Source organism: Pseudoliparis swirei, chromosome 23, assembly GCF_029220125.1.
Source record: "Pseudoliparis swirei isolate HS2019 ecotype Mariana Trench chromosome 23, NWPU_hadal_v1, whole genome shotgun sequence".
Lineage (NCBI taxonomy): Eukaryota > Metazoa > Chordata > Actinopteri > Perciformes > Liparidae > Pseudoliparis > Pseudoliparis swirei.
Window position 1 is genome coordinate 3,510,755 of NC_079410.1, and position 27,458 is coordinate 3,538,212.

The following is a 27,458-nucleotide window of genomic DNA, read 5'->3' on the forward strand; positions in this document are numbered from 1 at the left end:
GACACACACACACCTAACACACACACACACACACCTAACACACACACACACACACCTAACACACACACACCTGACAGACGCACACACACCTAACAGACACACACACACCTAACAGACACACACACACACCTAACACACACACACACCTGACAGACGCCCGGCCGGAGGACGTCATTTGTGTTCATTTGTGGCGTTTAATGACCCGCGTGTGAAATATCTCTCGTCCAATGGCTGCTCGTGTTTACGGCTCATCGGTTTGACCCCGGGGAAAAAAAGAGATGCGAGGCGATGAGTGTCACCTGAAGGAAGAGGGGATGAAACACACAAGAGGGGGAGAGGGAGGGGAGGGAAGAGAAGAGAGGAAGAGAGAGGAGAGAGAGGGGAGGGAAGAGAGGGGGAGAGGCAAGAGAGGAAGAGAGGGGGGAGAGGGAGGAGAGGGATGAGAGAAGAGGGAGGAGAGGAAGAGAGGGGGAGAGGCAAGAGAGAAAGAGAGGGGGGAGAGGGAGGAAAGGGAGGAGTGGAAGAGAGGGGGAGAGGGAGGAAAGGGAGGAGTGGGAGAGAGGGGGAGAGGGAGGGAAGAGAGGAGAGGAAGAGAGGCAAGAGAGGAAGAGAGGGGGGAGAGGGAGGAGAGGGAGGAGTGGAAGTGAGGAAGGAGAGGGAGGAAAGGGAGGAGTGGAAGAGAGGGGGGGAGGAAGAGAGGAGAGGAAGGAGAGGAGGAGAGGAGGAGGAGAGGAGGAGAGGGAGGAGAGGGAGGAGAGGAGGAGAGGAGGATAGGAGGAGAGGGAGGAGAGGAGGAGAGGAGGAGAGGGAGGAGAGGTGGAGCGGAGGAGAGGAGGAGAGGAGAGGGAGAGAGGGAGGAGAGGAGGAGAGGGAGGAGAGGGAGGAGAGGAGGATAGGAGGAGAGGAGGAGAGGGAGGAGAGGAGAGGGAGGAGAGGAGGAGAGGAGGAGAGAGAGTAGAGGGAGAGAGGTTTCTCTGGATGCTGACGCACTCTGTGCTGCCCGGGAAAAGTTTTTTGAGAATGACGCCCACTGACGAATCAGAAGTGAGCTCTTTTTCTCTCTCTCTCTCTCTCTCTCTCTCTTTCTCTCTCTCTCACCTCCTACTCAGTCGAGAGTCGTTCTGAGCCGTTCACTCCATCCACCCCCTTCCCCGTCGTGCACCTCCTCCGTGTCTGCAGCGCTGTGTGAGGGGTCACCTGTGTGGGCGGGGACTCATCCAGGAGAGAGAGGAGACGAAGGCTCAAATAAAAACTCCTCTTCTAACGAGCCGAGGCCGAAAGCTTCAGCCGAGTGTGTCTCCTCCTCGTGGTTACAGGCTCGGGTTGAACCCCCCAGAGGGGTCCAGAGGGACCAGAGGGTCCAGAGGGAACCAGAGGGGTCCAGAGGGACCAGAGGGTCCAGATGGGTCCAGAGGGACCAGAGGGGTCCCTCAGGAGCCGACCCAGAGCTTCGCTGTGGTGGGCGACTATAAATCTCCCCCCCCCCTCCCCACTGCACTCCACTCTCGAGTGCTTCCACGTCTCTGTGGTAATGAAATGCTTTATGGCTGCAGAGGATGGGGGGGGGGGGGGGGGGCGGTGACTGGGCTGATTAAGGAAGTCCGGGCCGACCCTGTAGCACGAAGATCCAGGCTTCCTCGTGTGTGTGTGTGTCTGTGTGTGTCTGTGTGTGTGTGTGTGTCTCTCTCTCTGTCTCGCTCCCTCCCTCCCTCTCTCCCTCTCCCTCCCTCTCTCTCTCTCTGTCTCTCTCCCTCCCTCCCTCCCTCTCTCCCTCCCTCTCCCTCCCTCTCTCTCTCTCTCAGTTCACGCTGAGCGTCAGAGCGACAGGGTGTGTGTGTGAGAGCTGCGGAGCGTTGTGTGTGTGTCTCTTTCTTTTCTGTTCTTTCATAGTTGTGTGTATTTAGTTTATGTGGTGTAATAGTTGGTTTCACAGTAGTTTAATTTGTTTGGTGATTAGTTGGGTTTTTCTCTGGGTGTCTTCCCGCTGCCGGTGCCTCACCGGGCTCGGTGCGTGGCGGAAATGTTTGCCCCGGTTCCCCCCGCGCTGCTCACGAGGAGACACGGTATGAAGATTGCCGGTGACTCCTCGTGCAGCGTGGAGGAATTGGCTCGGGCAGTCGGGAAGAAGGTCGGGTTCGGCAGCGTGAAGTCCGCCGGCAAGATGAACGGCTCGGTCGTGATCTTCCTGGATCAGGTGGGGAAGGTGAGCCGAGTGGTAGAGGAGGGTCTCTCGGTGGGAGATTTGTTTGTGGAGGTGTTTCCGCTGGACCAGCCGTCCACCAGAGTCCTCGTGTCAAACGTCCCTCCGTTCATCACCGATGAGTTCCTCAGCAAAGAGCTCTCCCGGCACGGAAAACTGGTCTCCCCGATCAGAGAGATCGCATCGGGGTTCAAGGAGAGCTTGATGAAGCATATAATGAGTTACCGTAGATGTGTCTATATGATACTCAACGACCGGAGCGCGGAGTTAAACCTGCGCTTCAGCGTCCGAGTAGATGATTACAACTATAATATCTACGTGTCTTCATCGGCGATGAAGTGCTTTCATTGCGGGGAGGAGGGACACACCGCGAGGGTCTGCTCGAAGCGAGATGATCCGGCGTCAGCTGGTCCAGGCGGCTCGGGTCCGTCCGGCGCGTCGCGCCGCGCTGGACCTGCGTGGGGGGCGGCGGCGGGGCTCGCGATGGCGGCGTCTCTGAGAGGAGGCGCCGCCGGAGCGGGAGCCAGCGCTGCGACTGCGGCGCCGCCGATTCCAACGGAGAGCGCGGCGAGCGGCGTCACTACTGCGTGGGGATGTGGTGGGGATGAATGAGAGCGTGAGTGATGGTGGTGATGGTGATGGTGGTGAGGGTGGTGAGGGTGGTGAGGCTGGACAGGGCAGTGAAAGGCAGGCTGTGGGTGGAGTCGGAAGCGATGAGAAAAAAGGAAAAACAAACCAAAAAGATGGAGGGGATGTGGGTGAATCTGCCAAGAGCAGTGGGGTAGAGGCTGTGGGTGAGGTGGGAAGTGGGGAGGAGGAAGGAAAACAAGAAAAAGAAGGGGGGGGGAAAAGAAAAAAAGATTTAAAAAACTAAAAATAATATTGGTGATGGTGGTAGTGGTGATGGTGGCACGGGCTTAGAGGTAGAGGTAGAGGTGGGGAGTGGGGTGGAAAATGATGAGGAAAGGGAGAAAGAGGAGAAAAAGGGAGAAAAAAAGACGAGGACAATGGTGGTGAGAAGCCCATGGAGGTGGTAGGACAGGTGGGTGGAGTCGAAGAGGCGGAGGAAGAAGGTGTAAGTGAGGAGGGGGCTGAACAGGTGGAGATGGACGAGGAGGAAGCAGGGGGGCAGAAAGAAGCCCCAAAAAGAAAGAAGAGTGGCCAGTGTGCCGGCGGCGAGGCCAAAGCCAGCAGGGTGGAGGTGAGGAGGAGGAGTCAGGGGGCGGGGCAGGTGGAGGACAGCAGCGATGAGGAGGAGTCAGAGGACAGCGACTCTCCTCTGTTTTTAACCAACAGTCTGACACAAAAACTTTACACAGCTGATGAAATCAGTCTGTTTTTACAAAACACAAAAAACAAAACAAAAGTGGAGGTCAGGGATCACTTCCCTGACCTCGTGGCCTTTGTACAGTCTTGCCGCTATCACATGAAAAAAAAAGTTAGACAAGCAAGAGGTTTTTAGGATTAAAAAGTTTTTACCTAGAGTGAAAGAGTGCATCCAGCAGGGGGAGGTGGAGAGCTCCAATGTGTATTTTAATTGATTTGTTGTTTTTAAGTTTTATTTGTTTTTTAAACTCTATTCTTTTAATGAACACATTCAGAGTCGGAGTTTTAAACGTAAATGGAGCGAGGGACAGTAAGAAGAGAACATCTATTTCTGAATTTAACAAGATGAAGGCCAACGATGTTCTCTTCTTACAAGAGACGCACAGCGACAGCACCAACGAGGCGGACTGGAGGAGGGAGTGGGGGGGGGGGGAAGTCCTCCTGAGCCACAACACCAACCTCAGCGGAGGAGTGGGCTTCCTCTTCTCCAGGGCCTTCAGCCCGCGGTCACTGGAGGTCAAACACATCGTGGAGGGGAGGCTGTTCTTTGTGAAAGCACGGTTCGACCTTTTTAACCTTGTTTTTATAAATGTGTATGCTCCAACAACCGGGGCAGAGAGGAAGCTTAATGATGTTTTAAATGACTGTGCCTCGGAGGATTTTTTATTCTTGGGGGGGGATTTTAACTGCACAGAGGATGATTTTAAAGACAGAAACCACACAGAGCCACATCCAGCTTCACAGCAGGTTCTGAGGAGGCTGGTCCATTCTCATGGTCTGGTGGACGTGTGGAGAAGGATGCATCCGGACTGCCGACAGTACACATGGTCCCACGTTAGGGAGGGAAGGATCTCCTCAGCCAGGTTAGACCGTATTTATGTTTTTAAGCACCATTTTAATATTTTTAGAATGTGCAGCACTGATCACTCTTTGGTTTTATGTCATGTTTTTATTAGGAACTTTTTACCTAGGAGCGCATATTGGCATTTTAATTCAGTTTTAACTTTCGATAGGAAGTTTAGAGAGGTGTTGTTTTATTTTTGGGGCATTTTTAGGCTGAGGAAGAGTGATTTTAATAATCTTAGGCAGTGGTGGGACCGTGGTAAGATAGAAATTAGGCTCCTTTGTCAGCAGCACACTTTCAACGTCACCAGATCTATGAAGGACCTGGGGCCGGTATTTCAAAACTTGTAATCCAGATCAGAATGATCCGGATAACCAAATCCCCCTTTCCTCAGCCACGGATCAACCTGATCCATCCCGGTATTTCAAAACTTTGCGGGATTGGATCAGAGTGATCCAGATACCGGCAGATTGGGATTTCCAAATCTGGCCCCGCCCCCTAGATCACAGACAGGTAACCGGAAGTGGAGCGAACATTTTACGGAAAAAAGGAGAAGCTGGCACTACTGTTGTCTCTAAATCTAAGTATAATATTGGTCAGTATTGATGCGTCCTAAAACGAGATGAAAGGCAATCACTATATTGAGTTAACAAATTACGTAAATCCGCACAAAGTTGAAAGGAGAGCTCGGCGAAGTCAAATAAAGCCGAGTTCGCGCTAACGCGAGCTAACGCTGCTCCAGTGACTTCTGTGTTAAGGAGCTAACAAGCTAGTAAAGAGGCTAGCGTCTGTATGTCGCGCTCCACATTTTAATGCATTTACTCGCAATGCATTGTGTGTAGATTTTAAAATGTGTTCGACATATCTCCGATGTAAGGTCCTCGGACAGGGATGTGTATGTACAGTTTGTAAAGCCCTCTGAGGCAAATGTGTAATTTGTGAGAATGGGCTTTCCAAAATAAACTCAATTAAGTTGCATTTTTAGGAAACAGTTGTCAACAAAAGAGATAAAACCTTAATATGTGTTTTTTTTATAGATGTTTGTGGAAAGAGAAGACAGCCAGTTAACACAGAGCTGCTCCAAATGCAATACCCGTTTAAGCTTTGGCTATGAACATTAAGTGTGTGTGCTGAATGCATGTTAATAAATACATTTGACTGATTTTCAATGAATACGTTGTATTTTTTTTGGGACTTAAATTTTTCACTGTGTTTTCTGAAAAAGAAAGGAACGTGCAAGGAAAATAAACATTGATCAAACAGCAGTCTAGCTATATCTGTATCAAACAATGAACTTTGGGAGCAGTTACACTTCGGCCGGTCCAACCTTTTCATGTAATCTCCCTCAAATCCACCTCTGAGGTGGGATCAGGGTAATCCTGATTTTTAGGATCAAACTGATCCAGATTTCCCACCAAAGTTTTGAAATACCCAACAGCAGTGTTTAATCCGGATAAAAGGCAGGATTGGATTACCAAATCCGAATCTGAATCTTCAGGATCAGATTTGCTTTGAAATACCCGTTTTTGGGATCTGATCAGGATTTAATCCAATCCAGGAGGATTAATCCTGGTGGATCATTTTGAAATACTGGCCCCTGGAGACTGAGATAGTGGACCTAGAAAGTTTGAGCGAGTCCACAGGAGATCGAGGACATATTGAAGTCCTCAAAAGTAAAAAGGCGGCTCTCGCCGACCTGTTCGAAGTTAAAGTACAGGGTGCACTGGTCAGGTCCCGATTCCAGACCATCGCGGAGATGGACACTCCCTCTAGCTTCTTCTTCTTCGGCCTGGAGAAGAGGAGTGGGCAGGGGCGAGTGATCCACTCACTGCTGACGGACGCAGGGCAGCCGGTTGTGGAGCCAAGCCAGATCCGGAAGCGAGCGGTGGGGTTTTACTCCTCCCTGTATGCCAGTGAGTATAGGGAGGAGGGAGAGTCGACGGAGGGGCTCTGTGGGGAGCTGCCTCAGGTCTCCGAGGAGACTAATGAGGAGCTCGACAGACCCATAACCCCCCAAGAGCTGAAAGCTGCCCTGCTGGGAATGCAGGGAGGGCGCGCCCGGATCGACGGCCTCCCGCTGAGTTTTACAAAAAATACTGGGATGTCCTCGGAGGGGACATCCTAGAAGTCTTCAACGAGAGTCTGGCCTCTGGTTCCATGCCGATGTCCTGTCGGTGGGCAGTGCTGGCGCTACTGCCAAAAGGAAACCCGCAGGACATCGGTAACTGGCGCCTGTGTCTCTGCTGTGTGTGGATTACAAGCTTCTGTCCAGGGTCCTCGCCTCCAGGCTGAGGGGAGCTATGGAGCAGGTCCTCCATCGGGACCAGACCTACTGTGTGCCCGGCAGGTCCATGGTGGACAACGTCCACCTCATTCGGGACGTTTTGGAGGTCTCCAGCTCGTTGGGTATGGACACTGGTCTGATTTCTCTAGATCAGGAAAAGGCTTTTGACCGCGTTGAACACGGCTTCCTCTGGAAAGTTCTGGGGAAGTTTGCGTTCAGCGCTGGCTTCATAGCTAAGATCAAGGTGTTGTACAGTAATGTTGAGAGTGTGCTGAAGATAAACGGCAGGCTGTGTGCTCCTTTTAGAGTGGGTAGAGGGGTCCGGCAGGGCTGTGCTCTGTCCGGGATGCTCTACGCACTCTCCCTCGAGCCCCTCCTCATTAAAATACGCTCTAGCCTACATGGTTTGGTTTTACCTGGTTTTAAAAAAAATGATTTTATCGGCGTATGCCGACGACGTCGTTGTTTTTATTAAAAACCAAAATGATGTGAACCTTTTAAATTAAATTGTACAGGATTTTAGCACGGCATCATCAGCGAGGGTGAACTGGAAGAAAAGCGAAGTCCTCGCTGTGGGGGAGTGGCGTGGCGGCCTCCCGGTTCTTCCACAAAAGCTCATATGGAAAAAGGACGGTTTTAAATATTTAGGAATTTACCTTGGGAAGCAGAGCATGGTCCAGAAGAACTGGGAGGGCGTCACAGAGAAGATAGAGGGGAAACTTTCCAAGTGGAAGTGGCTGCTCCCCCAGATGTCTTTTAAAGGTAGAGTACTGGTTTTAAACAATCTTATTGCATCCCAACTGTGGCACAGTTTGACCTGTTTAGACCCTCCCTCTGGCTTCTTAGCCCACATACAAAGGAAAATGGTGGACTTTTTCTGGGAGGGTCTACACTGGGTGCCACAGGGGGTGCTGTTTTTAACCAGAGAGGAGGGGGGACAGGGCCTTGTCCACCTGGCCAGCCGGACGGCCACTTTTAGATTACAGTTTGTTCAGATGTTTTTAACGAGTCCGGGGTTTTTAGTGTGGCGAGACGTGGCCAGCTGCATCCTCAGACGTGCTGACAACCTGGGGCTGGATACTGCTCTGTTTTTAATAGACTCCAGCATTTTAAAGCTAAGTGGGCTGCCTCCTTTTTAGCAGGGTGTTTTTAAGTCGTGGGCCCTTTTTCAACACGAAAGGTGCCCACAGTCTGACTCTCTGTTCTGGTTGTTGAGAGAACCATTAATTCACGGGGCAAAACTAGACATTAGCAGCAGCGTCACCCCTGGACTAACGGGGGCGCTGCTGCGAACAAAGACCCTTTGCCTGCAGCAGTTGGTGGATGCAGTGGGGCCGACGCTGAGCGACCCCCCGGCCCTGGGCTCCCTGCTGGGGATGCATTCCGACCGGGTGGCGAGGAGGCTCCTGGAGCTGTGGAGGCAGAGGCTGACCGGGTTGGAGAGGAGCCTCCTCAACGACTACAGCCAGCAGAGAACAGAGCCAGACCCTGCAGACCCCTTCCCAAACATCTCCCTCAGCCCGGGGCTAGGGGGACTCACCGGCCCCCTGCTAAGGACAACCCACCCAGAAAACTGCACACTGAACAAAGCAGACAAGAAGACTTTGTATTTTAACCTCGTGAAGAGCATGAACAGGTCCAGACTGTGCAACAGACCGCCCACTGTGTGGTCAGAGAGACTTGGGCATGGAGGCCCTGGCCCGCAGTGGGGGGTCCTATACAAGCCTCCCCTGAAGAAAAGGACCGCTGACCTCCAGTGGCGGATTTTACACGGTGCTGTCGCGTCCAACGCTTTTATTTAGGTAATTAATCCCGCTGTCCTGAGCCAGTGCCCCTTCTGTGACTTCCGGGAGACTATTTACCATGTTTTTAACGAGTGTAAGAGACTTTTGAGTTTCTTCGCTCTTTTAACATTGTTTTTTAGTCTTTTTAATGTGGTTTTTACAGAGAAGGTTTTTATCATGGGAGCTGCCTACAAAAAAACAGAAAAAGAAAAGTGGCAGCTCCTAAACTTTTTATCAGGCGAAGCCAAAATGGCCATTTATTTAACTAGGAAGTCCCGGGTGGAAAACAGAGAGGGGCAGGAGGCCGGGGCAGTGTTGCTCTGTAACATCAGAGCCAGACTCTGGCTGGAGTTCAGGTTTTATAAACACATTGGAGACCTGGATGCTTTTTTTTTATTTTTTTTATTTTTTATTTAGAGAATAAGGGACAGTGCATATTGATTGACAGTACAATGTACATGTAAATATGCCAGATTATAGCCGGGAGGCTAGTTTCCATCTGTAGTCCCTTGGCAGGTTGATGTAATTTAAGAATGCAAGCAGAGTGAAATGGAAAGCACACATCACTTCACACATGACAGTACAGTAATACAAAAGAAGAAAAAAAGATTAATAAAAAGGTGCATGCAAGACATTTGGATACCGTGCGGATTAACTCTAATGGTCACAGGGCTGATGAAGTCTGAGCCATGCCTTCAGGTGGCCTGTGAAGGTGACCAGGCTGGGGCTTTCCCTTATAGAAGGAGGTAGGCTGTTCCACATCATGCATCCTTTGAAGGACAGCACATTTTGCCCAAACAGGGTTTTTCTAAATGGGACCTCACAGTCCCTGTTTGTGACAGCTCTGGTGGACAGAGTGGAGTTAATAGATCGATGTTTGATAAAGGTTTTAAGGGGGGGTGGCGCTAGGCCATTTAGTATTTAGAAAATCAAACAGGCCGAAGTGAATTTTCTAAAATTATTAAAACTTAACATTTTGTATTTGGTTAAAATATAGCAATGATGATACTTAAATGGTTTTTTATCCAGTATTTTCAATGCTTTTTTATAGAGTAGTTTGACCGGTTTAATAACTATTGAGCTTGTCATAGACCAACTGGTTAAGCAGTAACTCACATGTGAGTTTAAACAACGGTGGTGTTTTAACGGTATTGTGTGTTCTGTGGTGGAGGAGGAGCTGGTGTTTGCACCACTTTTTATTAGGTAGAATATGTTTTATTTGTTTTTAATGGTTTTTTTGGTTGTAGTGTTTTTTATTTTAAACAACCTGATTTTTTAAAGCACTTTATTTTTTAAGAAGCTATGTAAAGGCTGAAAAAATGTGAAATAAAGTGTTTTTCAAAAATCAAAAAAAATCTCTGCTCTCTGCTCTCTCTCTCTGCTCTGTCTCTCTGCTCTGTCTCTCTCTCTCTCTGCTCTCTCTGTCTGTGAAAAGCTGATCATGTGTCTGTGATTACATTTGAATAGTTTAACGTTGTAAATCACGTTAAATAAACTCACTGAATGTGGAGCAGGTTCTCCCCGTGACCTTGACCCCGGTGCAGCATGAGGTCGCACAGGTCACACAGGTTGACCCGCAACACACCTGAGCCTCAGTGACCCGCCTGCCAAAGATCTTAATGGCCCGACAGGATGGTCTCCTGAACATAAAAAGCTATGAAACATTTTCCCGCCGGCTGAGTTGTTGGAGTTGGACAGCGACACACCACCTGGACGACACTCACTGGAAGAAAGAGCGGTAGACTTCTACGTTACATCTATAAGCGTTTTATTCAGAAATCAGGATACAAGTAGACAACATGCATGGACCCCCCTCCTGAGCTCTGACCGATGGCCTCAGCGCTGGAGAAAGGACGCCGGTTCAAAGTGAGCGGCCATCTTAAATACCCGACGGGAACAGTTCTGATTGGACAGGAGCATAAGGGGGCGGTGTCTTCTCATTGGTTCTTGTTGCCAGCTCCCGCCTCTGTCGTTCCTTCATTGGATGTTGTGGCCAGCGCATAAATGCATATATTTAGTAAGGGGGTTGTAATAAAATAAAGAGATGATTCAAGGTCCTTCTTTAGAGAAGGACTCCTGTCCGGTCATTCATTAATGAAGGTATCGTGCTGGTTCCTCTCAGATGGCTGACTGGACAAAAGGACCGAATCATTAAAGAGTGGAAAAGAGTGTGTGTGTGTGTGTTCAGTGTGGGGCCATACGTGACTCTAAGGAGAGAAACGGCCTCGTCCTAATCTTTCTGCCCCGGTGAGGTCAGGTGTGTGATTGCCCTTTCCTAACCTATGAATATAAAGAGCTTCTTTGGTTGTTGACCACTTCTAAGCTATACGTGATGCGGGGGACGGGGGTTGTGCATAGAACTTCCTTAGAGAATGTCACCGTTATCTTTATGGCGATCAGCCAGTTAACAGAAGGGCTCATTTGTAGATGCTTCAACATTCCTTCAGAGCTTCCCACCTTCCACCCAATCTTTATGCCCACAACGAAGAAAGGACAGCCAAGTTAAAATATATATTCTTTAACAAATCCCTCTTTTCACATCCTAGATGTGAACCCTTTCTCTGGGAATATTTATTTCCCTCTTTATGCCAGATCTTGTCATGGCCTGGCCTCCCTAAGTGGCTATGTGTCCTGGTCTCCTCGTCCTGTCTTAGCTCTGCCATTTGACGTGAATGAGTCTCCTGAAATATAATCTTTCGTTGCCTAGATTAAGGTCCCATAAGACCTGTATGATACCTATTTCTCGGGGAGAGTGTCTCTCTCTGTTAGGGATGGAAATAGGGGCGTGGTTTCTGTCATGTGGTACCCCGATCCACCCTCTTAGATCTTCCATCCTAGGGAAGTCAGTAGGTCTGTATGCGTTAAATCTGTAATGTGCAGGTGTCGAAGGAAAGAGGTGAAATTGAGAGTGGTCAGGCAGGGGGGGTCTTGCATCCTAGCGGCTGGTGAGTAGCAGGTTGGCATCCTGATAACCAGTTGACGATCCGGTCCCCGCTGCAATCCATCTGCTTCATCCTGTCTGGGTCCTGGAAGTCCTTCTGGTCCTCTGCTCCTCGTCAGCGTCTCCTCCGGCTGTCGATGGGGTCTTTTATCCGGTGGTCTCGAACTTGATTTCGTCTGGATCGTCCTGGCCAGGCTTGTTGTTGTTCTTTCACTGGTGTCGCATGGGCCCTGGATTCGACATGACTATCATGGGCAGCATCGTGCTCTTCATTGGCTCCTCAGTCTCTGAGCCGGGTGATGATGGTGTCCGATGCTCCTGTGGGCAGCTCCTCATGGCAGGTCCTCACAGCAGGCAGTCAGCACACGATGGAGGTCGATGCTGGAGCGTCAGGTGTAGCTGTTGAAGGGAATGAGAAAACACAACACAACAGCCACTAGGCCGGATCTATACAGAATGTGACACTTGACTATGAAAAATTGTATTTTAATTTCTATATTTAATAAGTATCTAATACTTTCTAGGCTTGGATTCGCAATCTTTACTGAGTCGGAGGAACAGCTTCTCACCCCGTGTGGGAGGAATCATCTATTAAATGGCCATCCGTCGTCCAACAGAGTCTCAATTACTTATCCAATCCAATCTAACTTTATTTATCTTTACTGGTTATGATAAATGCAATTGATCCTATCTATGGCCCTTGACTAGGGCATAGAAATATTCAAATCCTACTAGGATCTGATAGCAGGCAGGTATTCGTCCGTCAATCTTCTCTTTCGTCCCTTGAAAGCATCATGGGAAAACAAACAGTCGCACCTGGTGGTGCAGCTAATGGCAAGTCTCACACAGTGAACAGTGAGAGTTGATGTCGTATGCGACAACTTTCTGTGTTGCAGTCTTAACTCTCGCTCCTGCGCCTAGGCAGAAATGTGTGGAAGTGACCTCACATCTGTTAGTCAGAATTACCCTGATGAGGCAACTATTCAGCGGCTGGTTGTGATTCTTCGGCCGGCTGATCTGCAAATACACAATGCTCCTAGTGGGCTTCAGCAACCTACTTGGAGAAAAACTTAGATCTATTCAGTTATTTTTCCCCAGACTATCACCTGTGATTGGGCAATAGACTGCTCCGTGTGAATGTGCTCTCTAGAAATATTTCTCAACTTCTTGTAGGTGCTTGTTCCTAAATGTGGTAAGTGTTTGGTTGCAAAACTGTGTGCCGTGGTCAGACCCTAATCTCTTCATTGGCTCCTGGTCCTCTGCCCTCCTTCCGGCGTCGAGATATCTGTTGATGAGGCCCCGCTATCTCTAATCCCCAGAGTCTTAGACTCAAAATCTGCCAATCCTCACTCAAAGGTGAGTCCAGCCTTTATCACCTAGTGATTAGTTCAAAGTTCCGCTAGAACAATGGAGGGGTCAAATGTCACTAACCCATGGTCAAAATGTCACTTCCGGTCAAGTCGCTAACCAAGTATTTTCACAATAAGAGTCTTCTTTTCTTGCGATTTCTCTCTCTTTTCTGTCTAGTTCTTCTCTCATTTGTCTCTCTCTGTCTCCTTTCTGTCTCCTTTCTGTCTCCTTTCTGTCTCCTTTCTGTCTCCTTTCTTTCCAACCTTTCTTTGCCTGTCTTTACAACCTTTCATTGCCTGTCTTTACAACCTTTCTTTTCCCGTCTTTCCTACTTTTCTTTTCCTGTCTTTCCTACTTTTCTTTTCCTGTCTTTCCTGGCAGGTTCTTCTCTAAACCTCACATGACTAATCCTACGATACTGGCAAGGGTCAGTCCCATGACCATTAGAACAGTTTGTCTGACTTCCAGCTGTTCCTATAGTGGTTTGCGGGGGGGACCTTCTAGCTGGGCTATCAGGCTCCCCGAAACACCTACGGAACGGCCTCTGTGGCATCAACATCTTTAGATCTGATTGTGTTTCTGTCAATGTCCTTGTTGGACAGGTAGCTGGGGCACAATGTGTCAGGTGGTGTCAAGGTGCCTCTGCCTTACCCTTGACCTGGACCATGTGTGAAGTAACCTCCTTCACTTCGTACAGACCAGTCCACCTAGGCTCAGTCCACTTCCTCTTGTGAACGCTGACCCTGACCCAGTCACCTACTTTTGCTTTGGTTGGCTCTGCTGCCTCCTGATCGATCGTCTGGGCTCGAACAACCTGGTTTGAGAGAGCTTTGGTGAGAGATAAATTAGAGCTTTTATGTATTCTGACATTTCAATTTTACAGACATCCAGATGTGGCATATGACCTCCATCTCTGGGTGGCTCTGGCATACTTTTTCCTGTTAACTCACTTGATGACGTCTTCCCCCCTGGTAATGATCTCATGGTCATCAGTACCAGTGGAAGCGCCTTCGCACATTATCCTCTTAATTATTTGATTGGCTCTCTCGACCAATCCTTGAGACTGAGGGTGATATACAGACCCAAACTTGTAGGTTATGCCCAGTGCATATCAACTTTCCCCAGCAGTTTGTTGTTAAAATGTGTTCTGTTGTCGGACCTGATGCGTCTTGTAACTCTATACCTTAAGTGTGTGCCTGTGTGCACTATATGGGGTGTGATCAAACACTCGCAAGTTATGTGTACAGGAGTGGCGGCTCTTCTTCGAATCCGTCGACGTTGAACCCCATCTACTATCACCACAACTATGGAAGGAACACAAATATTATTTTTATGGTTCTCGTTTTAGTCACTGATTCTAAACCTACTGATATCTGATCTATTAGTCTGTACTTGTTCTGGCCCTCCTCTTAATAGTCTGGCGTCAACATAGATTGTTGTGTGCTTCTATCCCTCTTTTGAAATAGGATGGAATTCCTAAATCCATCCTTTTCAATAATAATAATCTTAATAAACAGTCAACTTCTAGAAGAAAGGAGAGAAATAAAATAAAAAAATAAAAATGCTTGCGTCTGTCAAATCAATGCAGGAGAACCATGTCTTGTCTGAACTCACAGCGTCATCATTGTGCTTGGGTAAGGAATGAAGGGAGAATATTCGTTACTTTAAACAAAACTGCCAATTTAGCACGTCGCATACATAGGTGTCAGTTTCTTAACAGCTCATGAGAAATCGATTACTCGTACGTCCAACGGACGACTGTAATAATAACCACTATTTTTCCAAAAAACAGTAAACCCAAAACTATCCTTTGAAACCGACTAAAATAAAAAACAAAAAGATAAACAAATAAAAACTCAGTACTGAAACAGTGATGGGAAATCAATTACTCGTACGCCTAACGGCATTACTGTAATAATAACCACTATTGTTTATCAAAAATCAATAGTAAACCCAACACTATATCTTCAACACTGGCAATAGTACTCAAAGAAAAATATCTCTTAAATCCAAATTGTCAAAATGTGTTTGGTGAAAACAGCAGCAGCATGTAACTGGTGTGTCGGATGTAATTTACAACAACAACCACGTACTGGCGTCTTCTACTATGCTAATGTGTCTCACCCCCACTGACCTCGTGTCTTCTCACAAAGGAACAAGAAAAAATTTAGTTTGACCTGGCCCTTGGTTAATCCGACTCGCACTTTTTTACCCCATGTACAGTATTAAAACAAAAAATTAGCACGTTGATCTGATCATAATAAGTCGGCCTAATTATTAAAGAACGGGTTACAAATTTATTTATTGGCCCCATATCAAGGCCCATTTTCCAGGTTTAGGAAATTAAGTAATTAATGTATTCCAGGGAGCCCTCGTCCTCTCCAGTACACCTTCCTATAACAACCATTCTATGATTTAAAAAATATATCTACAGTCTGTTCCATCCTTAAGGGATGCTGGTGACGATTAAATTGGAATCGTGCGGTTTTAACTCTATCTCTACGGGAGCTATCGGAATCAGTCACACATCAGTTCACCCTTTAGTCCTAAAAGTGTCTGGAGATAAGTTACGCATGTTGTCAGTGTCCCCATGATCAGTGTTCTCTCTACTATGTGTGTGTCTAAGCATGTGTCTCTAATATTAACTGGACCTCCGATGTGTGTGCAGTTCTTTACATGTTCTCAAATGTGGAGTAATGCAAGTGTTAATTTTGTTTGTGCACCCAGTCCGTAGCTTCAACCTCTGCTTTCACCATTGTTCTTCTCTGTGCCTCCACTCTGGACAAACACTGTGATGTGGAGCTGTGGTGTCAACGACTGCATACAATCTGCAACTCTGGTGTTCATTCACCGGCCGCTGCTACTCCTTGCTTCTCTGCATAGATCTCCAAGCCTCCTCAGCTGGGTCTTCACGAACCTCAATCTCGTGTTGCAGGCAGTCCCTCAGGATCTCAGATCTCATCTTGTATCAAGGAGGAGTTAAGGGCACAATGTCTTTGGTCCCCTGGTGGCGAGTAGGGATGCAGGACTTTGAACCAAAGTCTCCACTGCTGGCTGTTGTCATGCAGAGGTGTGATGTCATCATCATCTACTCTGTCCCACCGGACGCTTTGCTTCCTGTTCAGTGTCTCTTTAGTCTCCAGTTGAATCATTGGGTGACTAGTGGGTGTGGCACATTTCTGTTCAGTGGATACAGTTCGCTGTCAGCTGTTGGATCTGGGCACGCCTAATTTTGTGTCTCTGGTCCGGGCCTGGTGCCGTGGATCACTGTTGCCTTGTGGCTGTGGCTATGTGTTGGGTGCTTGTTATGGCGGGGTTTAGACATTATGAGAGTACTGAAGTGGTTCTGACTGAGACTGCTAACCCTGTGGTGGATAAGGACAAAAATTAGCCCAATGTCCAGCCTGACTATAATTAAAACAGTTATTAATACTCGTCTAAAGCCTCCGTTGCCCCAGTTGTTACTCCTCTTACTCCTGAACGGGCTTCTTTTATGCATATTATCTCTCTGTTGTTGGCCCCATTTATGGGCTGCTGACCCACCTGTTGCAGGACATAAGTTTGAGGGAACTAAGCTTGAAGCGGTGCAAACGTGGCTTGCTGTGGCTGTTGATAGATCAGTGCTTATGGATTTGGAGGAGGGGCTGGATACAGACTATGATGTATTGTGGTTGTGCTGCTGTCTGCTGCAGAGGGGGGGGCTGTTGAGGGGGAGTCTGTAGCTGTGGAGGCTGCTGCTGTTGTTGAACAGGGTTTCCCTGGGGTCCTCTATAACCTCCAGGTCCTCCATAACTTCCTCCTCTGTTTCTTCCTCCTCTTCCTGTTCCACCTCTTCCGTAGTAGTTATTCTTCCTCCTACAGTCTCTGGCAAAGTGCCCTACTGCGTTACAGTTATAACACTTGTACGGGCCTGTTGTCTTGTCTCCTCTACCAGGTACATAGTTGGAGTCGTTATGGTGTCGTGTGTCGTCAGTCTGTCCGTACCACCCGTTATTCAACGGCTGGGGATTCATCTTTGGGGACCGTGTGGGTTGGGGAGGGTAAACGGGAGGAAGGGGGCTAATTGTTGTTGTTGTGTTCTTTTATATTTTATCTGAACTGCAAATGTCCGTTTTCTGTTAATATTATCAAAATACGTACTTATTAAAAACTATGTTTCAGAAAGAAAGATGATGGTCACACACTCTACTAATTAATAGTTATCTTCAAAAGGAATTCTTCCGTCACTGTTCTTGCTCTGTTATTGTCTCGCTCTGGGTGCCTGCAGGATGTAAAACGGCGCGCACAGCTATGTGGGGAAGGGGGGCTACTCTGTTCTGTGAAGGCGCGTGCCCTCCGCGGGGACGCGCAGCAGCTTGTCTCCTCCTCCTGTGTTTACGTTTCTGCTCTTGTTAAGCGGAGTTTCCTCGTTGTTTCTCAGTATCCTCCTCAATCCCAAACTCGTACCTGCTCTTAAACGTAGTACATAATCGCCATACAACGTGTTATTTACTTGGCAGCGTGCCCTTTAAAACAATAAATCCTTATTTATCACTCGTGCAATTCAACAGACTAGAGCTTGCGTTGACACCGTGAGGTTTCGACTCTGCTCTGTTGATTCCACTTTGACAACATGTATTCACCACCGGTATTCAACATTCATTCACCGTTTTATGCATACACATGTGTTTAATTTCTATGCGGCCTCAGTTTTCTTCGAGGTCTACCTTCCAACGTTAATCGCTGGCCTCACTTATGTTAGAGGACTTGACTAAATGCGGCCTCAGTTTACTTTAGAGGTCTACCTTCCAACGTTAATCGCTGGCCTCACTTATGTTAGAGGACTTGACTAAATGCGGCCTCAGTTTACTTTAGAGGTCTACCTTCCAACGTTAATCGCTGGCCTCACTTATGTTAGAGGACTTGACTAAATGCGGCCTCAGTTTACTTTAGAGGTCTACCTTCCAACGTTAATTGCTGGCCTCACTTATGTTAGAGGACTTGACTAAATGCGGCCTCAGTTTACTTTAGAGGTCTACCTTCCAACGTTAATCGCTGGCCTCACTTATGTTAGAGGACTTGACTAAATGCGGCCTCAGTTTACTTTAGAGGTCTACCTTCCAACGTTAATCGCTGGCCTCACTTATGTTAGAGGACTTGGTGTCAAACTGTATCGTGATTTCCCTTTTTACGCTTTATTCTATTTATTTAAATCAAGTCAAAAATTTCTGCAGTTTCAATACTCACTTCCAATACTCCTGATCAAATTTAGAGTATTCAATCTGACTGATTCAAAAATAAATAGGTTCAGTCCTACCTTATTTTGTACACCGGTGTTTGATCAGTTTTTTGGAGTGGGCCTTGAAAGCAGTGGTCCGTCCGGGGGTCTCTCGTGCTCGTCCTCCTCAGGTCTCTGGACCGGATTTCACAACCATTCGTCTGCTACCATTTGTTGGAGTTGGACAGCGACACACCACCTGGACGACACTCACTGGAAGAAAGAGCGGTAGACTTCTACGTTACATCTATAAGCGTTTTATTCAGAAATCAGGATACAAGTAGACAACATGCATGGACCCCCCTCCTGAGCTCTGACCGATGGCCTCAGCGCTGGAGAAAGGACGCCGGTTCAAAGTGAGCGGCCATCTTAAATACCCGACGGGAACAGTTCTGATTGGACAGGAGCATAAGGGGGCGGTGTCTTCTCATTGGTTCTTGTTGCCAGCTCCCGCCTCTGTCGTTCCTTCATTGGATGTTGTGGCCAGCGCATAAATGCATATATTTAGTAAGGGGGTTGTAATAAAATAAAGAGATGATTCAAGGTCCTTCTTTAGAGAAGGACTCCTGTCCGGTCATTCATTAATGAAGGTATCGTGCTGGTTCCTCTCAGATGGCTGACTGGACAAAAGGACCGAATCATTAAAGAGTGGAAAAGAGTGTGTGTGTGTGTTTGTGTGTGTTCAGTGTGGGGCCATACGTGACTCTAAGGAGAGAAACGGCCTCGTCCTAATCTTTCTGCCCCGGTGAGGTCAGGTGTGTGATTGCCCTTTCCTAACCTATGAATATAAAGAGCTTCTTTGGTTGTTGACCACTTCTAAGCTATACGTGATGCGGGGGACGGGGGTTGTGCATAGAACTTCCTTAGAGAATGTCACCGTTATCTTTATGGCGATCAGCCAGTTAACAGAAGGGCTCATTTGTAGATGCTTCAACATTCCTTCAGAGCTTCCCACCTTCCACCCAATCTTTATGCCCACAACGAAGAAAGGACAGCCAAGTTAAAATATATATTCTTTAACAGAGTGTCACATCCATCTTTCACTAATTGAAGTGGTTCCCCCCAAAAGGCCTCCGCAGCGGCTATTACATCATCACTGCGGATACATATATATATATTTATATATATATATGTTACACCCGCTTGAAAACGTTAACACACACACACACACACACACACGGGGCTCTGTGTGTGTAGGCCGCTGCTCCAACAGTTTGCTCAGACAGCTCCGCTGGGATTGCGCAATGTAAACACACGTCATCTTTTCAGTGAAATGTGGTCTCCGAGAGGCGGCGCAAGTGTGTGTGTGTGTGTCTGTGTGTGTGTGTGTGTGTGTGTGTGTGTGAGCTCCATGCCACCGCGCTGTAGTTACCGGACACCTCCCAGCGCTCTTAACTCCTCTCGGCTTCGTGGCGTTGGCGTTAAAACTCTGGAGAAGCAAATGACCCGAAGGCCCAGAACTGATGTCCTCCACCTCCCTCTCCCCGCCCTTCTCCAAGCTCTCTGTTCCCTCTCCTTCCTATCTTCATCCCCCCTTCCTCCCCGCTGCATTCTCTCTCTCCGTCTTTTATCTCGCTCTGGTCCGAACTGCCACAGAACCTGTTAATGGAGCTGGAAGAGTTTTTTTTTTTTCCGGGGAGAAAGTAGAGTTGGTACATTTTTTATTGTGTCCATTACGGATTAGTGGGTTCTCACTAAAGAAAGGTTATCCAGATGTTTCTATCCACCTGTTTCTATTTGTTCATTACATTTAGAGAGTGGAATCACAGCGAATTTAAACTAAATAAAGGTTTTTTTAGGGGGTTTCTGCACTTGATGATGGAAAAGTTGGTTTATTATTTAAAAATAATGCAACTAAAGTGTCGTGGAAAGTGTAAAGTAGTGACACGTGGGACTCCGAGGTGTCGGACTTCCCTTGAAATGATGTTAGGACTCACAGACCTAAACTTCTCAATCCTCACACATATGACCCGCTGAGTGATTTTAAATGTTTTTTGTAATTTTTATTATACTTTTGCTGCGTTCAGGATGTTTTCTGTGTCCAAAGTGCGATACCGTAGACCACAGGTGTCAAACAGAAGGCCCGCCACATCATTTCATGTGGTCCCTGACGGGCACACGATCACCTTTTCTTCAATAAACTTTAGAAAAATATCCTGTGCTTTTATTTTGAAGGTTTTCAAATGAATTGTGTTTATGTGATAATATTAGAGAAATGTTCTTATGTACGATATTTCTACACACATAAAGAGAGTTATTTAATACGTTCGGGAGTAGTTTACATAGAGTTCCAGGTACACTGGCCCTTTAAGAGGCGGCCGTGGTGCTGATGTGGCCCGCGGCCGCCGTGAGGTCTCGGTGATGCAGATATCCGTCGTCTCTCCTCTCCAATCGTCGCGTGAGACGGACGTAAATGTCCAACTGACGTCTCCGGCCGTCTTTCCGTCGTCGGAGGTTCGATTAGATTTTCTTTTGCTGGTTCTATCAAACAAATCTGCAGAATTTCGACCCAAAAACGAGCCTCGGAAGGAAGCTGCAGCGGCACCTTGACGGCTCTCTGATGTCTGATTGGTCATCACCGAGGAGGGATGGAGGGGGGGGGGGGGGTTATGAAACGCTAATCCGGTCCAAGCGGGGCGTCTGCCTCCTCCAGCAGGTCCCCCCACGCCACCTTGAGGTGACCTCATCAATGCCAAAAGTCCGCTGAGAGGCAGCAAATAGAGGATGAGCGGACAGTGTGTGTGTGTGAGGGGGGGGGGGGGGGCTTTCTGGACGGTCCGGGGATGAGCGAGGTGTTAGCCAAAGGAAGCAGCATTAGGAGATGAGCGAGGTGTTAGCCAAAGGAAGCAGCATTAGGAGATGAGCGAGGTGTTAGCCAAAGGAAGCAGCATTAGGAGATGAGGCTCCCGGTGCAGCAGCTGGAGCTCTCGTTCACAAGCCGCCACCTGCAGCCGGAGGAGAGGCCACGCCCCCCCACTCAACTCTGTCTGTTTGCCCCCCCCCCCCCCCCACAGGGAACCTCAAAGGGATGTGTAAACAGATAGACCACTTCCCTGAGGAGACGGACTACCAAGCCGACCCATCGGAGTACTTCTTACGTGAGTCTTCTTTTATTTATTTGCATACTTGAATTTAAAGTGCAGTGTTACTCTTTCCCCCTCTCCCTCTTCCCTCCTCCCTCCTTCCTCCCTCCTCCCTCTTCCCTCCTCCCTCCTCCATCCTCCATCCTCCTCCTTCCTCCCTCTTCCCTCTTCCTCCTCCTTCCTCCTTCCTCCCTCTCCTTTCCTCCCTCCTCCCTCTTCCCTCATCCTTCCTCCCTCTTCCATCCTCCCTCCTCCATCCTCCTCTTTCCTCCCTCCTCCTTCCTCCCTCTTCCATCCTCCTTCCTCCCTCCTCCCTCCTCCCTCTTCCCTCTTCCCTCCTCCCTCCTCCCTCCTCCCTCCTCCTTCCTCCCTCCTCCCTCCTCCTTCCTCCCTCTTCCCTCCTCCTTCCTCCCTCCTCCCTCCTCCCTCTTCCCTCATCCCTCTTCCCTCCTCCCTCCTCCCTCTTCCCTCCTCCCTCCTCCTTCCTCCCTCTTCCTTCCTCCCTCCTCCCTCCTCCCTCTTCCCTCCTCCCTCCTCCCTCTTCCCTCCTCCCTCCTCCCTCTTCCCTCCTCCCTCCTTCCTCCCTCTTCCATCCTCCCTCCTCCATCCTCCTCTTTCCTCCCATCCTCCTTCCTCCCTCTTCCATCCTCCCTCCTCCATCCTCCTCTTTCCTCCCTCCTCCTTCCTCCCTCCTCCATCCTCCCTCCTCCATCCTCCTCTTTCCTCCCTCCTCCCTCTTCCCTCCTCCATCCTCCATCCTACTCCTTCCTCCCTCTTCCCTCCTCCCTCCTTCCTCCCTCCTCCCTCTTCCCTCCTCCATCCTCCATGCTCCTCCTTCCTCCCTCCTCCCTCTTCCCTCCTCCATCCTACTCCTTCCTCCCTCCTCCCTCCTCCCTCTTCCCTCCTCCCTCCTCCCTCTTCCCTCCTTCCTCTTCATTCTTCCCTCTTTCCTTCTTCCTTCTTCCCTCCCCCTCCTCCCCCCTACTCCCTCCTCCCTCAGTGGTTTGAAACTAGGAGTCACGGTGTGGGTCTCTTCTTGTCCGTCAGTCGTCTTCATGATCGAGGCGTCTCAGATTCAGCCGATCAAGTCGCGTTTGACTTCAGGCGCTTCGTTCCCTCGCCCGTTACCGACGGTTACGGTAACGGTAACGTCTCCGTCTCGGAGGCCTTTGCCGAGGCAGACCCGGCGGGGTCGCGTTAACCTCTTCCTCCCGGCCTGTGATTGGAGGAGAAGGCCTCGGCGCTCCCAGTGGCTTGCCAATTAGGACACTCACATCCATAAATATTTCAGCCTCCTTCTTATATAGGTCAGGCCTCTCTCTCTCGCCATCACTGTCTCTCACACTCTGCCTCTCCTCAACCCCCTCACTCCCACAATGCATCATGGCCCATCTCTCTGGATTCAGAGCGTTAATCTGTGTTTGAAAGTGGCGACAGAGAAGAGGTCACCGAGGAGCCGCTCGGTGGGCGTGATGCATTTTATTTATTTATTTATCACTTCTCGCACATTTCAGTTTCACGGACGCACACCTGGTATTTCCATAATGCGGATTTTATTTCACGGCGCCTCCGGGAGGTCAAAGACGGAGAGAAGCTGCCTCTGCCCTCGCAGGAGAAGGAGGAGGGGGCGGGGCTTAGTTATGCAACAGAAATAATAATGTCACTTCAGGTGAAGCCCCGCCCCCAAGGGGAAGTGACATCACTGGGGAGCTCGCCGGTCCAGAAAAACATCGAGGGGACACACCGCTGATGTCATGAGGATGAGGAGGAGCATGAGGAGAAGGAAGAGGAGGAAGAGGAAGATGAGGAGCATGAGGATGAGGAGCATGAGGAGAAGGCTGATGAGTATGAAGAGGAGGAGAATGAGGATGATTAAGAGGAGGAGCATGAGGAGAATGACGAGGAGTATGAGGAGGAGGAGCATGAGGAGGAGGAAGATGATGATAATGAGGAGGAGGAGGAAGATGAGGAAGAAGAGCATGAAGAGGAGCTTTATGAGGATGAGAATGATGATGATGAAGAAGAGCATGAGGAGGATGAAGAGGAGGAGGAGGAGCATGATGAGGAGGAGGATGATAAAGAGCATGAAGAGGAGGGTGAGGAGGAGGATGAAGAGGAGGAGGAATAGGAGGAGGAGCATGAGGAGAATGACGAGGAGTATGAGGAGGAGGAGCATGAGGAGGAGGAAGATGATGATGAGGAGGAGGAAGATGAGGAAGAAGAGCATGAAGAGGAGCTTTATGAGGATGAGAATGATTATGATGAAGAAGAGCATGAGGAGGATGAAGAGGAGGAGGAGGAGCATGATGAGGAGGAGGATGATAAAGAGCATGAAGAGGAGGGTGAGGAGGAGGATGAAGAGGAGGAGGAATAGGAGGAGGAGCATGAAGAGGAGGATGATGAAGAGGATGAGGAGGAGGATGATGATTATGAAGAGCATTGGAGGAGGGTGATGATGATGATGATGATGAAGAGCATGAGGAGGAGGATGATGATGAAGAGGATGATGATGATGAAGACCATGAGGAGGAGGTTGATGATTATGAAGAGCATTGGAGGAGGGTGATGATGATGATGAAGAGCATGAGGAGGAGGGTGAGGAGGGATATACTTGATGCTGAACTGCTGTCACACACACACACACATCGGCAGCTCCGTGAGGCTTCCTCCCAGTGGCGAGGCGTGTGGTGATGTAAGCCCGGGCCGAGGCTCACTGAAGCGCCGGTGGGTTTTTTCCCATCATGCACTGCTCTCTCCGCTGGGCGCTAAGCAGCTGAGAGAAGAAAAACGCCCCGTTACGCAATCTACTAAACGGATAGACACCGTGTGATGGAGGGAGGGAGGACACGTGAGGAGAGGAGGGCTGTGTGTGTGTGTGTGTGTGTGGGTGTCATCAGTGGTCATGATTCCAGCTGCTTTTCTCAGTAAATGAAGTCTCTTGTGATTTTGGACCAAACTGTTTAAAACCGTTTGTGAATCTTCTGGTGTCGCCTCATAAAATCAATGGGTCTGGAGCGGGACACACAAAAGGGGGGGGGGGGGCAGTTAGTGCATCACGTGACTCACCCTTCCCCCCCTCCCCCTCAGATGAGGTTGTCAGACGCGGCGAGGAAGTTAACAAATTCCCACCGCTGTGAGAGGCAATATGAAAACACCGTAAAATGTTGGTGAAAGATTACAGAAATTTAGACAGCCAGTAAGCTAACAGGATATCCTATATATATATATATATAGTTTTATATTATATTATATATATATATATCATTTGGGATTATATTATATATATATAATTTTATATTATATTATATATATTATTATTATTATTATTTATATATATAATTTCATATTATATATATATAATTATTACTATTATTTATTTATTTATATAATTTTAAATTATATATATATAATTTTAGATTATATTATATACAGTATATATATAATTATTTATTATATATCTAATTTTAGATTATATATATAATATTAGTATTATTGATTATTATTATTATTATTATATAAATATATATATATAATTTTAGATGATAATATATATATTATTATTATTATTACACATTAAACATGTGATTTATTTGTATCATAACAGTACTAATACTGGGGAAATACCGCACTATCATCAAAAAGTACTCGCAATGCAGCACAAATGTTCCTTGACAGTGTTTTAATATTATATAATATTATTATATATATATTTAATATTATTGCTGCGTTATTGCTGCATGTTGCATTTGAACTCCTTTAAATCCTGTTGGCTATATTTAATCTGCATAAAGCAACAAATGATGAAACAATAAGTGAGTTTTTATTGCAGATATCCCCCCCGACCGTCTCCTGCGCTCCACACACTAACTAGAGATGTGTTTGATGGGACGGTTGTTTCGTTGTTGTTTGTTTGTTGTTCCACAAATATAAAACCAACACGTCGAGCTCCTTTAAGGATGAAACCGCCTCCCTGTGTTTCCTCTTTAACTCTCTTAAAATGGCCGGTTAACGTCCTGCGACGCTTTTGATCTTTTATATATTTACACATAATTCATAAGGATGAAATGTGCTTTGAGTTTGAGGTTTTTGATGGGAGGATTGCTTTGTTTCTGAAAGGAAGTGGAGACGTGACTCGTCTGTGCTGACGTCTTTACAATGAAGAACAAACATGTCCTCCATTGTTCTTCATATTTCATGTCCACACAGCCCAAAACATAAATATAATAAATGTTCTCTCTGGCTTTAAAAAAAGACAAAAGAAAACACTCACATTTGAAAAGTAGATTGTGTTTCAAAAAATAAGATGAATTAATCAATTAATTATCAAAAATTGCGATTCATATTCCGTCAAATCGACAAGTTGTTTCAGATTAATTTAAAACGCTAAAAAAATGTAAATGAAAATTGAAAAATTTGAGTTTAATCATAAATATGAGTGTCTTGACCGTTGTTGTTTTCCGTCACTTTGAGGCGATTTGTAAGAACATTTATAATAACTTTGTGGATATTACTGGAAGTTATGAGAAGAGGAATAGTTAAATAAAAAGAAACTGCCGGAAAAAAAACCCCAAAAAACCCTCAAGACGACATCAATTAATGTATAAAAACAAGATGGCGTGTTGAAAATTCCCCAATAAGTCGAATCTGAGCGTCTCCGCCCGGCTCATAAAGACGTGAACTTATATTTCCTAATCAATTGGAGGTCAAGTTGCATTCTGCCCTCGTCGTGTTGTCGGGACACGTGACGCTCGCACAACGCCGCGTCAGCACATTTTTGAATTTAGCCACCGAAGCTAATTTCCTTTTGTCTCCGCACATTGTTTCACACGTTTTAAAAGCTCCACAGCTCTGATGGGGAGGAGGGGGGGGGGGGAGAGGACGATGCAAGGGCTCAGTATTGAGGAGGAGGAGGAAGAGGAGGAGGAAGAGGAGGAGGTGTGGAGGGGATTAATAAGCGTTTGTAGTATTAAATCAGGCTCCTGATTAGCGTGACCCTGTGCACATCAGCACATTCTGGGGCCGGGGGAGGCTGAGGGAGAGCCAATGCTAATGTACCCTCTCAACCCTGTCAATGAAAAGAGAGGTGGGGGGAGAGAGAGAGGGGAGGATGGAGGCTGTAGCGAGACGCCTTTCGGAGAGCGGTCCCGTTTGTGCACGCGTGTGGTTGTGTACTTTGTACACCTGTTGTGTACTTTGACGGGTTTCATGTCAGTGGAATTATAAAAAGATAAAGTTCACCACAGTTTGAGGTCCAGCTGACAGGAAACAACTCAAATGTTTGATATGTGACTGTTTAAAATGATTGAAGTAGTGGGAAGTACACAAGTACATCACTCTAGTACAGTACTAGTACATCACTCTAGTACTGCACTAGTACATCACTCTAGTACTGCACTAGTGCATTACGAGTGCTGATGTTTAGCAGAATATCGCTAACAAGAGATCAAGGCCTCACCCTAGAGGTTAAGGCCTCATCCTAGAGGTCAAGGCCTCACCCTAGAGGTCAAGGCCTCACCCTAGAGCTCAAGGTCTCACCCTAGAGGTCAAGGCCTCACCCTAGAGGCCAAGGTCTCACCCTAGAGGTCAAGGTCTCACCCTAGAGGCCAAGGCCTCACCCTAGAGGCCAAGGTCTCACCCTAGAGGTCAAGGCCTCACCCTAGAGCTCAAAGCCTCACCCTAGAGGTCAAGGTCTCACCCTAGAGGTCAAGGTCTCACCCTAGAGGTCAAGGTCTCACCCTAGAGGTCAAGGTCTCACCCTAGAGGTCAAGGCCTCACCCTAGAGCTCAAAGCCTCACCCTAGAGGTCAAGGTCTCACCCTAGAGGTCAAGGCCTCACCTGAACCACCAGTGGGTATTTGCAACAGCATTTCTGACTATTTTCTACATTTGTATAAAACCAAACAAACAACAAAAATAATCAGTAGATTAATCCACGAGGAAAATAATAATAAATGTGCTCCACCAATTTAAATGTAATAAATACTCTGAGTGGAAAATACTCATCAATAAAATATGATCAGAAGACGTGGCGACCTCGACCCACATCAAAACGCCGACCGCGGTGCTAATCACGGGGCTCCCTGGAGGAGCAGGAGGAGGAGGAGGAGGAGGAGGAGGAAGAGAAGGTCACAAGCTTCACGGCTTTCCTTTGGACTGCTTTTTGTATTTGCAGCAGGCCTCATATTGACCCCGCTTCACCTGAGCTTAACCCCCACTTCACCTGAGGCCGTAGCTGTCTCTTTAAGCCCGCTCCAGTCTGCTCTGATTAATAAGGCGATGCAAAGTTAGTTCTCAAGGTTAGAACTTCATGGAGAATTTTAAAAAACGTGAAACACAGAGTATGGTGGGCCTGCGAGTCCCTGACTGTCTGTCAGCCGTCAGTCTCTCTGG

General features: G+C 47.7%; 2 protein-coding genes across 3 annotated transcripts in view; both read left to right on the forward strand.

The window, feature by feature from the left end:
• cacng2a (calcium channel, voltage-dependent, gamma subunit 2a) overlaps positions 1 to 27,458 on the forward strand; it is a 58,471-nt gene that overhangs the window by 25,168 nt on the left and 5,845 nt on the right. For both annotated transcript variants that reach the window (XM_056407119.1, XM_056407120.1), the window contains exon 2: positions 21,001 to 21,084. In XM_056407119.1, coding sequence (XP_056263094.1) covers positions 21,001 to 21,084 — 84 coding nt within the window. The remainder of the gene's footprint in view (positions 1 to 21,000; positions 21,085 to 27,458) is intronic.
• On the forward strand, positions 6,610 to 8,446 carry LOC130188686 (cuticle collagen 2-like). The gene is made up of 2 exons (XM_056407121.1): positions 6,610 to 6,776; positions 7,968 to 8,446. The coding sequence occupies exons 1-2, from the start codon at positions 6,671 to 6,673 to the stop codon at positions 8,267 to 8,269; spliced, it is 408 nt and encodes a 135-aa protein (XP_056263096.1). The 5' UTR covers positions 6,610 to 6,670; the 3' UTR covers positions 8,270 to 8,446.